Source organism: Simochromis diagramma, unplaced genomic scaffold (genome assembly GCF_900408965.1).
Source record: "Simochromis diagramma unplaced genomic scaffold, fSimDia1.1 OVJJ01000302.1, whole genome shotgun sequence".
Lineage (NCBI taxonomy): Eukaryota > Metazoa > Chordata > Actinopteri > Cichliformes > Cichlidae > Simochromis > Simochromis diagramma.
Window position 1 is genome coordinate 14,721,311 of NW_024386792.1, and position 17,792 is coordinate 14,739,102.

Here is a 17,792-nt window from a genome sequence, read left to right on the forward strand (position 1 = left end):
CTGGACACCTTGCAGTCGTGGAGATCATGAACTTATCTACATACTAAAGTATTCTACGGGTCAATTGTGAGGCCAAAACTGGGTCAGGTAAAGGAAACAATTGCAATCACAACAGCAAAATTACAACAGACTGGCTAAAATACATCACGGTGTTTAAATGGCCCAGTGAAAGTAAAGACTTTAATCTGACTGAAATGCTGTGGCAGGACCGTAAGAGAACTGTGCATGAATGAATGTCCGCAAACATCAATGAAATAAGCCAGGTTGTAAGAAAGATGTATTTTTTAAAATGTATTTTACAAGCTGCCACTTAAAGCAGTGATGTCCTTAACTATTTTATTGGCAAGCTATATGATGTTTATATTTATTTATTGTTTTGGGTTTTTTTTTTACATCCTGGAAAGGTATATAAAATAAAGTAATAATACTATATATTAAAATTCAGTAGAAATACTATAAATGTTTTACAGTAACTTGATATAAAATTTGTAGACGATTTTTTACAGTGCACAGCCGCCTCCATAGGAAACATAAAAAACATGTTAAACATTTCTCTATAGGTGTGTTCAGGACAAGTAAGTTGTGCAGGTAGTTTCTTTTTTAACTCTTAAGTTATTCTTCATGTGCTTGTTTAAAAACCTGCATTACTGAATGCCTCAGTGGTCAGTGGTTTTCTGCTGTGATGACAGTGATGACAGACGCGCATCTGTTCTATGTTTGTGTTTTGTTCGTAATTGTTACTCAGTTCAGTTTTATTTGTTCAGGGACTTTTTTTTTTTTTAAATTTTACACAGTTACTCCACTCTCATAAACACTAGGGGGCAGCATACTGCGACTTTTGCAGCCGGAGAAAACTACTGCACAGCAAAGTTCAATGAAAACTGAATATGAAGCCAGCGACAGACAAAGAAAAACACCGACAAATGTGGGGATGAATTAAAAATAAAAGCTGGATTTTGCGTAATACAAATCACATACAGCGGATGATGAGGGTATATCTGTAAATAAATAAATAAATGTGCATGTTTCACGGACCTGAATAAAGCTAAAGGAAAACAGGTTTTGATTTCACCAGGACTGTAAATGCCATTATCTATGAAATCGCATAAATAAAAACTCGGTAAAAACAAAACAAAAAATATAAGATTTTTGATTTAAGTCGATTAAGCAATGTTAAGTTGACTGATTCTCCTATTGCAGAAACTTGTTTTTAGCTGGCAATAAAGGAAAAAAGAAATAAAATTTTATTGGAATATCTTACTTTTTAGAGATATTTAATTGTTTTTTTCTTAATTAAACTTTCAGTCATCGATTAGTTATTTTATCTTTATCCTGTTAGTAGTTTGAAAATACTTTTAAAATTTGGATTTCATTTAGTCATATGATCCATGAAATACCAGAAATGGCTCCACAACAAAACAACAAACTTACATTTTTGTAGTGTTAAATAATTTTATTTATATTAATATTGTGACTGCGTGAAATATCTACGTTTTTATTTTCTGACTATAAGCCATTGACTAAACCCTGGCAATTCCTAAATAAGGATAACTTGAAACCTTAGGCAGCGTCCCACAAGGAGCTGCAACGCTTTCAGTGTTGGGGCTCTTATTTTGAAATGTCACCGGATATGTAGCGTTTGATTCCGTCAGTCTTCACAGCGGTCCGGAGCAGCCTGTCAGTCCTCCGGTCTACTTTGCTCGCATCATTCACGTTAGCTATGTGACTGTGTGGCTGCTTCTTCTGCTTCCCGGACCCCCTCTGCGTCCCGGTCTCTCCGGTCCGGCGTCTGTTTAGGATGGATCAATGCAGAGCTAAACTGGAGTCCACCAGTCTGGTGAAGCTGTACGGGGAATTTACGGGGACCAGTAACCGAAAAGGCAGGTGTGCCGTCATCCTGACCGAGAAGGACCTCGTCGTCCAGAGGCTCACGTCGGCACCTGTCGGACGGAACAAGGTGGTGCTCAGTCTGAAGGACTGTGTCGGCTGCCGGGCTTACCGGGGAAATGACAGTGCGGATAAGGCAGCGTACTTAGTCGCCTACTTTTACCCGCTCAAACGGCGGTGGATGAGTTCCAGGGTATCGCGGCAGAGAGTGGAGCAGGGCTTTCGGCTCGCCTCGCTCCAGGACCCGCAAGCTAACCTGGAGGAGGCAGAGAAGTGGGCTCGCGCTGTCCGAGAGCGCTCTGCCCGGCAACAGTTTCCTAGAAACGGTGAGTGTTGGATAGCAACGACAGCGGAAAGTTTGCAGGTAGTGATAGAAGCAGGATCCCACGCTGCAATTACATTCATCTCTGTATGAGTATACCACTGTGATACTGAGGCAAATATGAGTTTCAGTCGTCACCAAATCACTGTTATCCCACACCTTTGCTCACTGGTGAAAGAGAAAGGTTAGTGAAACGAGAAAGGTGCAGCCCTTTTTATGTGTATTTTATCAAAAAGTAGGCAGTTTGCGTATAAGCAAAATGCTAACATGTTAAAAGGTAGTCTTAATCTAAAATCAGTATGCTCAGTTATCCTCGCCTCGTTTTGCTGACATAATTTAACAAAAAGACTAAAACAAGACACTTTTTAATATTTTATTCTCTTTTACTCCGTTTCTTCGTTTTGTAAGTGCAAAACATCGTGTAAGTCTATTTCTATTTCTTCTATTTCAGTTAATTAACCCCCCCCCCCCCCCCACACACACTATTTAACCTACTTCAAAATCTATGTAGGTGTTGACCTACATCTTCTTTTAATCCAGCATATAAAGGCTTTTAGTGGCACACAGTGCATTGTATTTAAAGGTAAGCTCAAACATATTTGTGGTCTGTAAAATGTTAAACAGTCCAAAAAGTTAGAAGTTTGCTGTCATATGAAAAAGAAAAGTGGTGCATCCTCACAAGCTGGAAGCTTTGACCTTAAAATGTTGAACAATTTTGAAAATTAATTGATTTAAAATTAATTTTACTCAGAGTAGCTTATTATCTTGTTACAGTCATACTGTGTTATTTATGGTCATGGATTGTAGTGGGAGGAGCTTTAACTGCTTTTACCCTATGATTAAAAAAGGTGATGAATCACTAAGTCTGTTCTTTGTTGTTGTTTTTTTTAACACAATTACACAAATACCAGAAGCATGATTAAATATAAGGTGGCTTTTATTTCTGTTCAGTTTCTGTTAGATTGTTAAAGCCTTAAGTGGTTATTAAAAGCAATGTAATGTACCATTGATGAGTCATCACCTTAAAACTTCACCTTTGTCTTCCTTTTTTTTAAAATGCATTTCTCACTTTTCAGGTTCTATGAAATTGTAAAGTACAATTTCACTTAATGTTTACTATACAGGGCCCACTGGTTGTCTTTCTTGTCTTATTCTTGTATCAGTAAATTTTTCCCCGAAGCACCACTGTTACTTAGCTGTTAGTATCCTTATTCATTTCCTATACCAAACAGGTTTCTTGGCACTTTGTCAGATCTCTCCCGAATACCTTTAAACTGCTCCTTGGATTAATAAAACAAAAGAGCCAGTCTAAACAGAGTCGTGTTTCAGGATCTTTTAAGAAACCTGAAAAAACCACAAGGGATTATTGCTGCTATTGAGTTAAGGTCCAGTCAAGAGGTATGTCTTGTACAGAGTCCTTACTATCAGTTCTGCTTTATCATATTTAACCTCCTGCTTACATGGATAAAACAATAGTCATGGTGTGTTATGGAGAGTCACTTTTCAGTTCAGTATTTTCAGCCTCCTGCAAACAAACCCACTTGACATAAAAACACACCTGAGAAACATGAGACAATATTGATTGCTTCTTTTGTTAACGTAATGCTGAGACGTATGATCATTCCAGTGGGAGCTGTTCTATAACCCACGATTATACTAAAGATAAGTAAAGAAATTATTTGTCCTTAAAAAACAAAAATCCAAAACACTTTTTCCATTTTCTGTCATACATATTATTTCCTTCACACAGAGCACTGTGACCCAGTTAGCATTTTCCACAAAATTTATTTTTAACAAGACAAAATATACTGCAATTCTGCTCTGCCTGTCATTGCCAGAAAAGAAGAGAGTAGACTTTAGTAGCTCTGGAAAGTATCATTTGCTTTGAAATGTGTTGTAATATAAGTGCACGGGTTGTAATCCGATACAGTGACTGAATGAGTGTCCCAGGTTGGGACAGCAACCCAAATAAAAGAGGCTCAATGACTTCACCTGATCTAGCTCTGCCTCTCTTATCACTGGTTTATTCAGACCAATGCTTTGTTTTTGGCCTAGTTTTTGCTTCTCACGCTGTATACTACTGACTAATTTAACACATCAAGTGTCATTGTTGCAATGATGGCTGCTCAGTTTCAAGCAAAAGTAAAGAAAAAGAGATAAATAATTTTGAAGTTCCACTGAATGCTATTTCTTTTTGGTTGTAGTACTTGTAGTTTTTTTTTTTTAAATTTCATGTTTGCATGAGGTGTTTTGTGAAACAATAGGTTTGATTTATTATAATAATAATAATAATAATAACTTAGATCTGTATTGTGCCTTTCAAGAAACCCAAGAATGTTTTACATAACAATACAAAAGAGATAGGAAAAGCTTTGTTAGATAAAGAGTTTTTTGATAAAGATTAAATTTATCTCACATGTTTGCAAGAGGTGTTGATGTGTAAACCAGATAAAGAGTTGCTGAGTTCTTTCTAATCTCTTACACTTACCTTGACTACCAAATACATTGGTTTTACATAGTCAAAAACTTTCCTATTTTGGGAATTATTCTTCCTTTATTGTTGTTGTTGTTATTATTATTATTATTATTATTATTATTATTGTTGTTGTTCAGTAATTGTTCAGTAGCACCATCACCTCACAGCTGGGGCCTTTCTGTGTGGAGTTAGCATGGTCTCCACTTCTCCACAGTCCAAAGACATGCATGTTAGCTTAATTATTAGGATAATTGCGTGTTTGGTTTACTGTAAGGTGTGAGCGTGAATAAATCTGTGTTAGCCCTGTGACAGACTGGCAACCTGTCTCACAGGTGGGGTAGACTCCAGCTCCATTGAAGATGGATGAAGTTAAGATAACAAACACTGAATATTGTTCTTGATTCTTATACATTTTCCAGTTGATCTTGATTGCCTCTTTCCTTGGCTGTTTTTGCGTGCAGCTGGGATTCTCGGTCTGCGTCCATGGCCAGCTTTTCTGCTGCATTATGTATGCTTACTAGGATATGCTCCCTGCTGAGGTTAGATCTGGGTGCTATGCTTTCGTTGCTGCTGTTGGTTGCAAACTAGTTAGCTGGAGCTGTTACAGACTTACAGTATGTCTATTCCTTTCTTACTTTCTGTGTGAGTTGGAAACTGTTCATTACACTGACAAGCAGTAAAAAATAGTATGCACGAAGTATTGTTTTTACATTCACACCATTTCAAATGTGGAAAAATAGACAGGTTGATTGTGGCAAACTGTGTTTATGCTATATATGACTTGCTGGGGTAATTTTTTAGTCAGTTATTTCTTCTTTTTTTTTTTTCATACAAAATGACCAAAACATTGTTGGTTTATTGGTACCTTATATTCTAATAAATTGTTGATATTTTAATTTTAGTTGCTAGTTACTGATTTGGGGGTCTAGAAACATTGGAGTGAGGAAGTGTTCCTCTTATATTTGATAGTTGTAGTAATAATAAAAGATTAATGACTCCTTGATGAAATCACCTGAATGCTGATTTTCAATTATTGTCACCTGTCTGGGTTTTGTAGGATAAAGAATCAAATAGAAGTACTGAGAATAAAATATCAGCTGAAAATGAGTCTATTTCAGCGCTACCTGCTGATGTGTTAGATTTCTGAACATTTTCACAGTCAGTTGTGGTAATTTCAAACCTCATTGTAGCTGCAGGATCTTTGGTATCTTTGGAACAGGCTAATATGATTGCAGCCTGAAAGGGTGTCTCCAGTTAGTTACTCATTGTGCCCGAGGCCTCATGAACCATACTAAATCATGTTCAGGAGCTCTGCATCCAAACCATTACTCTAAATGAGGTCAATGCAATCCTTTCTGACCTCTCCATCAGTATTGATGCTTGTGTCATTGGCTTAATGTCAGGTGTGCTCAAAGAGTTATTCAGAAAACATCTATTTTCTATACACTCATTTTCCTTGTGTTTGTTTCCTTGTGAGATAGCTTGTATAGGCATATTTCATGTCTGCTCAACTTGTCCAGTATTGCTTCTCTGCTCTAATGGTTGACACTGAGTCAGCTGCACTTTAGATCACACATAGTAGTTTGCATGATAATGATCATTTATCCAAACACCTGTTAGAGGCATGACTGAAACCACCACAAGCTGTCATCTGTTATAGCGGTTTTGAATAGTTTTTGGTGCTTTTTTTGTGGCTTAGAGAATTGGTTAGGTCACAGGCTGATCATGATACCGCTGTAATTATGCAATGAAATAGTCTGTCGTACTTATTCTCACTTGTATTCCAATTAAAGTATTTTCATTGAGAGACATTGAACACAGCGTTGCTTGCTCAGAAAAAGGAAGTGAACAATATATTGCAGGTCATTACCAGCTGTCGGTTAGCTCTGTGGTGTGATGATGTGAAACCTTTGAAAAAATGACACGAGGTGACAGATGAGTCAACAACTCGCCACGATGGCGCCAAAAAAGACTGACGCATTCCTTCTTTGAGAATTACAACTGACACCTCAGCTGCATTACCTGTGTTTTTTTTCTTAATGGTATTGTCCTGAGGTTACAAACATAAAATTTGAATGAAAAGACTGAATTCACTTGTTGACAGCATTATGATCATAAGGAAGGAGATGGTATCAGACAGAGAGCTTACAAGTATTGATTAAACCCGACAGAATATATTGTCATCTCGCTCGAGCATGTGGCTGCTGATGTCAAATGATAATGAACTGCAGCACTGCAGTGCAGTGTATATAGTGGAAGTGTAATCAGCAGTTATTGTAATTCCATTTAATCTGTGAACGAAAATGTTACTGGTGGCTACACAAATTTCCAAAAATGGCATAAAAACCTGAAGATTGTGTGTTGTTGTGTCACACAACAACACACATCTATGAGAGCTTTAAAATTAGACAAAAATGATGAAACACAAAGAAATGACAATGAAAACAGGCTATTTCTCAGAAAAAATGGCCCCGTGAAAGAGAACAGCGTGCTATTCAAAAATGCTGCTTAAGGATACAAAAACCTTAGCTCAGCAAGCTGACCCAATCAAATTACAGAGATCTCAACCAGGTGGGATAGCTGTAGCCCTGTGGTTGCTCCAGTCTACATGCCCATGTATCTTGCGTTATATAAGAACAAGTTCATTTACCATTGCCATTTATATTAGCAGAGCAAATCATAATAATGGTAAACAGGGAAATTAAAGGGACAATAGCTAAACTCAAAGAAAGAAACTCTATTCCCCTCCGTATTGTCACAGCAGATGGTTCTGTCCATTTGTTTGGCATCTTTAGTGAGATTTTGCAGACATAAGTCACTTTGTTCTCACAGGTTGAGAGACCTGTACGCAATCATTTAGTAACTATCAATCATGAGGGGAAAAATGATCATTTCCCAACTGGCTGTGTGTAATTGGTGGAGGTTAATGGCAGTCTTTGGCAAAAGGATCGCTAAAGTCATGCATGACTGCGACTTGAACCACCAGCTACCACCAGTTGCTAGGAAAAAATATATATTCCAATTGGTTGGGAAAAACTTCCTTGTGTGTTTGGTCCCAAGTATATTGCTGTGGACATAGTTTGAATGGCTGTAACAATATAATATAGTGTAGTGTGATAAAGGGTTTTGGAACAAATCGACCATATTAGCAAAACCAAACAAGCAAACTGTTTATTCACAGGGATGACTGAATGGGGCACATTGTAAACCTGAATAGTGTGTCCTTGAGGAACAAACAAAAAAAATGAAAACGTGATGATACTAGATGGATGATAATATGGGAGCAGCTTGTTTTTCGTGATGTTGGCTCAGTGTCGACTGTAGAATGATGTGCTGTTTGTGTAGAAAGAGACACTTTTTGCTTAGCATCATGCAGTCACTAAGATTGTCACTAGGATTTTTGCACTAATTTGTAGAACAACAACATCAGCCATTGAATTCTTCTAACATTTAGTTTAGAGTTGCAGTCCTACCACTACTACATTTTTTTTTTAAATTAATTAATATATATATATTTATATTTTTTTTTAGTATGGGTTTTGTAGTCAGTCAACATCAGTGCAGAGTTGAACTCCAGGGCAGAGCGGTGTCATTGTTTGGCCTCTTGAGACAATGTCATTGTCACTTGTAGTTCCTCATTGTCCGGATGATTTTGCTTGTGTGTGTTTTTACCATCAGACGTTTTTGAATTTCAGCATCTGCTACAGCCATGACCCCAATTTCTAGTTTTCCTTTACAGCCTTCGTTATTTGGACGATAATTTAGGTATTGTGTGTATAGAACAAACAACACTGCTGTGACTGTTATTATTTATCTCTGTAACTGAAATCATGAGTAAGGGTTTTGTTCAGGTAGTTCTGTAGTGATACACTGAAGGTAATGTTTTGAGTCACTACAGGGATAATGATTTGTGCTAATGCGGTGTAACTGAATATGAGTGTGAAACAATGCAAATGGCTCTGAAGGATCTTATCTGACGTTCTCGAGGGGACTGGCATGGCTTCTTTTAGCTGCAAAATCCAGGCCTCTCTCAGCCAGTCGATGCCGTTACTAACACATTACCTCAGGCTGAGAAAGTTGAAGCTGGGACACTGGTTTTTGTCCTGCTGCAATAGTTTATAAGTGCAAAGTAGAGTTCTATGTTATATGAACAAGTGATCAATCTTTAGAAGCGACCATTTGTTCTTATTAGCAAACTCAATGTTTTTATTCTTGGACTGTACCAGAGATTCACATCTGTAAATAATGCTTATTTGTCTTAAACTGGGTCTTGGTGCTGCACTCCCGTTCAATCACTGTGTGAAATAAGCAGTATTAACTCCTCTCCATTTAAGCCAGCTTTCTTCTAATTGGCTGCCCATTACAAACAGAAGGTTTGAACAGCAGGTGGGTGGAGCTGTGTATTTGAGATGACTGCATTAAGGAAAAGAGAAGAGTAGAAACCATCTGTCAGAAACCAAACGTTTAGAGGTATTTGACTACCAGGGAGTGCTCACAGGATACTTTTCATAGTTAAAATCACGTACAGCATTGTGCTACTGTAAAATCTTGAGTCACCTCTCATTTCTTTATGATTTGGTAGGAAAATGGGACATGGGTAGCAGTTTATTAAAATGTGCAAACATACATGGAATGACTGTATAAAAGGCAGAAACAGAGTTTGAACAATGCTAAGAAGCTTGAAAGTCTATATTTAGTATGATCACCTTTATTCTTCAACATAGTCTGAACTCTCTCAGCCAAGCTTTCTTGTAAATTCTTAGTCAGTTTATTGTCATTTTTGGCAAGATCTGCAGCACCACTTGCTGAAATGGAGGCTCAAACTCTGACAGAGGCTGGATCCGTCGTTGTTTTTTTTTCTTTTACAATTGGCTGTAGACATTCACTGCTGTACTTCTCCTGCATACCAAAATTTTCAAATTTGGGTTCATTACATCATAAGACCTGTATTTTAAAAATACATATTTTAAAACGCAGATCTTTTTTTATAATGTAGTAAATACGTCTACAGTAAACACAAAGTACAAAAAGTGTGGGTGCATATGCAAACACAATAAGTACATTTGATAATTAGACACAAAAAAAGAGCAGGTGCCATTATTTTACAAATACATGTATTTGTATTTCAAGAAATTTATGTTTTCATCTGATTTTTGCCTTTGTCAACTTTGGTTTGTCTATTGCAAGTCGTTTGAGAAAGTGCACTCATTTCTTTGACTTTTTTTTTTTTTTTTGGGATGGTCATATTTGAACTAAAAGTTATGTACTGTAACCAGTCTTTCCCCTAAATTAACCACTACCTTCTCCACCCTGTTTGTGGAGGGGAAGCATACCTAGACACATAGGCTAGGCAGGCTTTTTGGTGACACTAATTTAATGCATCATTTTCAAGCATGTCACCCCTAAATATGATGTTCTCAGCATAACCCTAACACCAAGTCTTAACCCTTAAAAAGGCATATTTGCATTACTTTATAGGAATGTAGTCACACGCGTTCTATGTTTGTCTTTGGTTTCCTGTGACAAATGAGTTCAGTCATTCATTCATTTTTAGATGAGCGGTTCTCGAGAAAGCTGCAGACTGCAGTCTGCCCATCCTGCACGTCTACGTTTTGAACAGATGCAGCCACACATCGAACACACACACACACACACACACACACACACACACACACACACACACACACACACACACACACACACATTCAGCAAGTTTATCGTTATAGCTGTCCTATATTTAGAACAGTAACTCTGTGTTTTCTTGTATGTTTAATGGGCATCTGTAAATTGTAGCTACAAAAAATAAGATAAGTTACGGTCACTAAATAAGCTCTGCATTATTATTGTCGCAGCCACAGTCTCCACTGTAATTCATCCCAAAGATTAGCTGTTCTTTTTGGCCAGCCAAATTCTTCCACATCAATCTCACTCATCCGTGTCTTTATGGACCTGGTGTGCAGTCATGTTGGAATAATGACAAATTGTTCAAATAAAGAGGGGAGCGTGAAATTATCCAAATTGTTTTGATATGCTTAAGCATTCAGGTGCTTGACTTTATAAACCCGTGGCCATGGAAGCGATTTGAGCACCTGATTTAGATTGATGAGTGAATAGTTTGGGCAGTATAGTGCAGTTTTACTGTTCTTCAATCGTGGCATTTGTTTAGTCAGATTGAAGAAGTTCAGAACAACAACCCGGGTGTGGTTTTTCTCACATTTAGAAGCATGTTTAATTTAGTTCACACTCTTCTGATGAATCGGTCGTGAACTGTCAGTAGTAATAACGCTTCTCAATTCTTGGAAGTGAACCTACATATTTTATTCATAGCAGGTTGTCTGTGTTGTACAGGATCAAAAGAGAAGTCTACAATAAGCAGAGCTTCATGAGTTCTCACTGCAGCGTTGGAGGCATTGGTGTGTGCAGTCAGACAGCAGTGGCAGCAGCAGTTTTCTCCCTGTGGACCTTACCCAACATACGCAGCAATAGAACTTGATGTGCTGTCTGTAGCTCGAGTTCAGTGTCTCGTTCTCTCACCGGAGCTCACTGTAGGTACTGAGGCTCGCTGCAGCTTTGTGTCCGTAATGCCCCTCTCTGTCTAACTATGAAAAAATGCAAACAGTACAATACATTTCAAAGAAACCCCGTGAGACTTGGATATAGATGCAGGAGCTGAATACAAAACAAGAAGATGACTCTCTGTACATTATAGCAGTGAGTGCAGAAAGTTTTCTGTCCTTCGCCAGATTTCTATTCTCAGAAAAGGCTTCTCAAGTCATTCTTTGATACGCCGACAGCAGCAACCACAGTCCATTCAGGCTACAGCAGAGCAGCTGCTACACCTAAGAGTAAGTCAGTCTTTCCTAGTTTAAAAAAAAAATGTGGTTATGGGTTTTTTTTAAGGTGGAAAACATTTACATTTCTTCCAAACAGCAGCAGTGTACACTTTTTCTTGTATATTGCTGCATTTTAGTTTTGTTTTTTTGTGCTCTTGTCTTGTGACTTTACGTAAAAAAAAATAAAAAAATAAAAAAATTTGAACTAAAGGCCAGTTTGGATAACATTAAGTATCTTACTTATTGGTTGTTTTCTAACCTCCCTTCCCCAATCTCACTCTAAGGCCTAAAATACACAGACAGACAGCTATTACATCCCCTTTCTCCTTTCACAACCTTTCCATTTATCTCTTAGCTCAGGATACAGTAAGGGCAACTGCGTAATATACATGCAGGGTGATTTCAATTCAAACCTCAGTGTCGTAAACTCTCTGCCTTACTTAATATAGATTTACAGAAGGCTAACCACTGCCACCTCCTCCTGCTCCTCAGCCTTCCACACCCTTTGTGGTTCTGGCTCAGCAGAAATTTGCTTGTGAGCTTGAGGAGCTTCCACTCTTTGATTTACAAACCGCTTGAAGAGTTATCACCTCAGTGCAGCTAAGTGCTCCTGCAGTTAGCTCCAGTCAGACGAGATGTGGTTTCTTTAAAGGCAGAGCCTATGATTCAGTTTCAAAAGGAAAGTCTTAACCTAAAATATCACTTTAAAATATTCTGTCAGGGCCTTTAATGGACACTTTGTTTTCTGAAGCATGGAAAGTTTCATTTAATCAATTTGTAAACACAGACGGTAAAGCTGAGTATACACTGTGCTGATGAAAGATGACTAGCGTGAAAGATACTGTTTGTCGTGGCTTCAAAACTCACACAGTCTCCTGTATGAGGTCGATTTTTCTACAAAAAGAATTTCAAACAATGGCAGAAATTTGGGATGATCAACTCACAATGTGACTGCCACTACGACCTACAGCTGCTAACCAGCCAATAGGAAAGCAGCAAGCATGCAATAGTGTGATCAATGTCACAAAGACACAAACAATAACAAACTCAAATGGAATGCATTGTAGTAAAATATGCAAAACCAAGTGTTTGGAATTCCAACAAAGAAGAAAATCTAGTTTAGGTTTGGTATCGGAAGCTCGTCTGCACGATATGTCATTTAACACTTATCCAAAGTTAACTTGCTAAAGAAGACAAATAGTTGAGGAACTGTTCCCACGATGGAGCCCACAGTTCAGCTGGGATTATAAACCATACCATATACATGCAACAAACTCAATGTCCTAACAGTTGATTAGCTTATTATGCTCCACAGTTTGTCTTATAATGAATTTATAGGATCCTAATAAGTATACTTATAGGATTTTGCACGTTGATTTGACTGCAAAAACATAATTAATGGCAACATGGAAAATATGGTGATTTTTGCACCCTTTTCATTAAGGCTCTCATTTTGTTCAGTATTGAGATCACGTTTATTTATTATGACTATTTATTGATTTTAATGACATCTCATGTAAACAGAACACTGATCTCACGTCTTCACATCTCAATTTTGTATTAAAAAAAATTGGTCGTCCTTATTCACATAGCTTCTTAGGTAGGTAGATGGATAGATATTTTGGCGAAGGTATGTGTTTGTTGGAAAACACATCTTTGGCCAAATGGGTGCGATTGGTTGGCAGGTTTCGGTGCATCTTTGCGAGCTGGATGGATACACGGTCAGTTGAGCCTGTTCACCTGCAGGTAGCGTTTTCAGTGGGAGAAACATTTTGTCACTCGTCCTTGTGATGACTTCAGTGACCAGAATAAACTTTCTGGGATTTCCTTACCTGGATGATTGAGCATGTATTTTCAAAACCTACACAGGCTTATTTTGATGGATGTCTGAGGTGATGGTAGTTAATTAATGGTAGCAACCACTTCATTGTTTTTCTTGGGCTTCATGCATTAATTACAGTGCAGTTTGTGGTATGTTTTCAGGTGGTTCTATCTAATCTGAAGTATTTCCAAACAAGCTTGTCAAGCCCTGTTGTTCTGTTTGTATATCTGTCTTTTAATTTGTTCTTGCTTATCTAGACTAGTCCAGGAACAGCTGTGATTGTCACATTCTGATTTAGAAAACGCTTGAGTTTCTATTGCTTTGCGTTTTATGTAGAAGTAGGTGCATTTTAAATTTCGCTCCATCATGCTCATTTAATTGTGGGAAGCCAAAATCATGAATGAGATTAAAATTCAATTAGTTGTAGAACCCTAGAAACATTTCTCTCAGATGTAATCACTAAAGTGGCTTCCACTATTTATTAAATTTTTGTTTCACCTCATGTTTTTGGTGGGCTACGTTAAAATAAAAAACCCATTAGAGCGACATAAGAGAATTACTGATTTTGAAATAGTTTAACTCATTGAATCTGTCACATTGCGCAGAGCTGGAAGAGCACGTATTGTGTCAAATACAGTACGAAATAGATGTTAATCCAATAATCTCTTAAATGTGGGAACTGGATTCCTTCCTAATGGGTGTTGTCAAGGCTTAGAGTGCAAATCTGCACTGAGCAACAGGCAGAAGTGTGAGCACAGCCTGTGGTGCATCTGTCTTTCCTTCTACATGTTCTTTAGGTGAATTTTATGCAATAATATTAGCTACCAAAAAAGGTCATGTAATGTTGTCTGGGATTTCATAGACTCTTCTGTGGGTTAATTTAACACAAATATATGTAAATATATGTAGTTACCTATCTCTTAGTTTTGAATTATAATGTTTTTTTTAACTTCTTGGCTAGTTGTAATCATTGTCTGAATCATGGTCATCTTTTCCTATATGTGAAACGGACATTAAGACTTAGAGCAAAATATAACCCGATGTCTCATCTCTCTCTTTAAACCCCCAGTTTTCACTGAGTTTTGACAGTTTGACTGGTCCCATCTGCAGATTTATGCTGGCCGAGATGCGGGCCCAGCAAAGCGTAATGAAAAGCTCGGAATTTTTCATCAAAAATTGCAACATTATAATTTCTTAATCACAGACGGTTGATGCTTTGTCATACTTCACTGCTGAAGGGGAACTGAGATACCGGAACTACTGACTGATGAGTGCAAGTCATCACTGTTAGTCAGACTGAGTCGTAGAGCAGTGATCACACTTCAAACAGAAACAGTGACCATGTAAGGTCACAGAAATAACGAAGATGCAGCTTGATGAATATCCCTGTGTCCCTTCCTAAATACAAACACTGAATTTATATAACTTCAATTAAAAAGAGTATTAAAAAGACCGGAGAAGTTTTCACAAAAAAATTGGAATAAGTGCATTTGAAGTTTACCATGAGACATTCATGTCTGTGTCTGGTTTATACAAGCAGATACAGCAGGAAAAAGAAAAAGGAAGCTGTCTGTTCTCACACTATATATGCACCCAGAAAGCTACTATAAGGAACCTTCCCAGAAAATGTGTGTTTTTTTTTTTTTAATGTTTTTTCTTTTCTTTTTTTACTGCTCCTGGGTTTTCCCTTTCATTTAGGTTGTTATTTCCTGTGGCGAATAGCTCAGTAGTGATTATTCCATTAAGATCTGGGACGGTTCCAATGCTGTTGGTTTGAAGAGAGCAGATGAGACGTCTGTAATCACAGATCAAGTAAACGTAGTTGAGGCGCAGAGCATAGCTTTGTTGTTGCAAGTTTCCTGTCATTTTGTATCTTGATTGTTGTTTGTGAGGTTACTTTTTAATTTACACAGTTCCCTTAATCGCCTCATCCAAGATGCTGAGTTTCTTTTTTCACCAATTTTCACCAATTGTGTGAAGATGTTCCAGTTTGACTTCTGCTGCAATTGTTATTATTATTTTTTTTTATGCTTTATTTTTTATGATAAATTGATTGGCATTTGCGTCAGCAGGGCTTTCATCAGGACTATACAGATCATCAGCAAATAAACAAACACGACGCTTATCTGCTGTCATAAAACTCCAACCAGTAGACTGTTTAGAAAAAAAAAAAAATATATATATATTTATATATTTGCTACAGTCTTTTGCATCTTATATTAGATGTTTTGGCTCAGTGCCATGTTGCTGCTGCAGCAGAGTTAATGATAGAGGAGGAAACCCGGAGCGTGGACAGACAGACGAGAAGATAATGTCCTCTGGAATGTTTGTAGAAGAGGAGGGGTGCCACACAGGAAGTGGCATAGGACTGGGTCTAGCCAGCAAGAACTGCTGTGTGGGTGTTGGGATGTGCGCGCGCACACACACACACACACACACACACACACACACACACACACACACACACACACACACAGACCAAGGTCAGGGCGTTCGGTGCCAGCTGTCGTGCAGCTGATTCATGAGGGCACTTTCTTGTCTTTCCCTCAGGAGTCCAGTCGCTATGATTTTGAGATTACTGCATCTAAATGATACAAGGAAATGTGACGTTAACGCTCTGCATTTATAAAAAGACATAACCAGCCTTTCTTGAATGCCAGTTTATAGACTAATGTGATTATTGTGTACCGTTACATACAGGTTTTACCTGCCATTACCGTTACCCGAAGGACCTTCTGCTAACCCGAAAAAGAAAAAAGAAAAGTGTAAATGTTTTTGTTTTTTATTTATTTATATGCTCTCATTTTATATGAGCTCAGATTGATAGGCTGATACGTTTTGCTTTCATTTAGTCGCAATAGTTTCCCTCCCTGTATGTGTGTCTGCATATGTAAACCCTCTTCTCAGATACATGAAGCAGAGCCCAGTGAAGTGAAGATAACCTAAAGTAATTAAGGTTACGTTACTGTGAAGGTAATAAAACAACGGAGAGAGTAAGAAAAAAGTATTCCTGTTTCCTGGATCCATCCATCCCACAAAGCATCAGCTCAGGGGAAACCCTGCACTTAATTGTACACAGTTCACTTGTTCAGGCTCGGCCTTGGCCACTGGAGCGCCTTGAGGTGACTGTTGTTGTGATTTGGCGCTATATAAATTGAATTGAATTGAATTGGAGCTTATTGTACCAATGCTTTGGTGGAATTGCAAGCATTATCTTGCAATTCCACCAAAATGTGGTGTGGCTCATTTCTGAAGTGACACAGAAACTGCTCTCACACCGGTCAGAGTAGTCCTGGGTGTATTTTCAGCAGAAGCCTCGTCAGTTTGCACAGAGAGGACGAGGAGTCAGCAGGCCAGAGGAAGGATAGAGAGTCTGGTTGATTAACAAAATAGAGGAACCTGCGCATGTATTCCTGGAATTACTACAATCAAGGACACGGGTATTGAGTAACACTTAACAGTTCTTCTGCTTTACTGAAATAAAAGGAAAAAATTGAATCCTTGGGGAAAAAATGAGAAGTAATTAAAATGAAATTGCATACTTAAAGTGAAAATATACAGAAAACCACGTCATATTACTTCTTAAATCAAGTCCCCAACCTCTCCTTAGTGTCTAGAGCACCGATGACCTTATACAGGAAAATAATAGTGGGGATAGTGTGGGTTGTCCTCTATTAATGGATAAAGTTTTATTTGTCACTAAAATACTTAATATATTTAAAATTACTCACTTTGGGGATTCTGATTCATGTTGATTTATTATACTGTGATTTAAATGTAGCATTGTGACACTTGTATTTTTCCTTTATTTGCTGTTCCCTTCTGAGTTATTCCAGCAAACTAATAATGAGATAACAAATGAGAATAAATTAAACAAGCAAATATACTCAGGTGTGTCTATTGGCTCTAAAGCACGAGCAAAGATCGAGCTTTGCACCACATAGTCCAGATTCCAGAATTACCGGTTTAATCCACAGATGCTGCAATATTACTTAGATAGTGCTAATAAAGTGGCAGCAGTGTGTATAAAGTTATGGCAACGGTTCAGTTCAGGATTACTGAAAAAAGACTTAACGCCTGAAGAGTTCACCTCAGGTCAAACTGTTAAGGTGCCGTAACGTGTAAACCTCTTTCCGACCGGTTTCTCTGCATTCCAGCGGTATCACTGTCAATTAGGTTTTTAAGCAGTTAGACACACTCATCACTAAAGCATTTTCAGTTGTTCAGCTGTCAGATGTGCTAGGATGAAAATCCAATCAACTGCAATGCAAAATGTGAGAATTCTCAGGAATATCACTGTAGGGTTTTTGGATATTGAGTTGAAACAATATGGCATGACACCCAGACTTTTTTTATTGGATCACACTATTTTTAGAAGAGTTTATTCCCCCCACCGTACCTGTTTGTAAAATGATCCCTTAGCTGCAGCTTGTCAAATGTAGCGGATAACTT

At 37.9% G+C, this 17,792-nt stretch overlaps 1 protein-coding gene across 1 annotated transcript in view; it reads left to right on the forward strand.

Moving 5' to 3' along the window:
- Positions 1 to 1,437: 1,437 nt before the first annotated feature.
- The window catches only part of LOC120729212 (sphingosine kinase 1-like), a 39,155-nt gene continuing 22,800 nt past the window's right edge, over positions 1,438 to 17,792 (forward strand). The window contains exon 1 of the mRNA XM_040024747.1: positions 1,438 to 2,213. Within this exon, the coding sequence (XP_039880681.1) occupies positions 1,799 to 2,213 (415 nt within the window). The 5' untranslated portion in view covers positions 1,438 to 1,798. The remainder of the gene's footprint in view (positions 2,214 to 17,792) is intronic.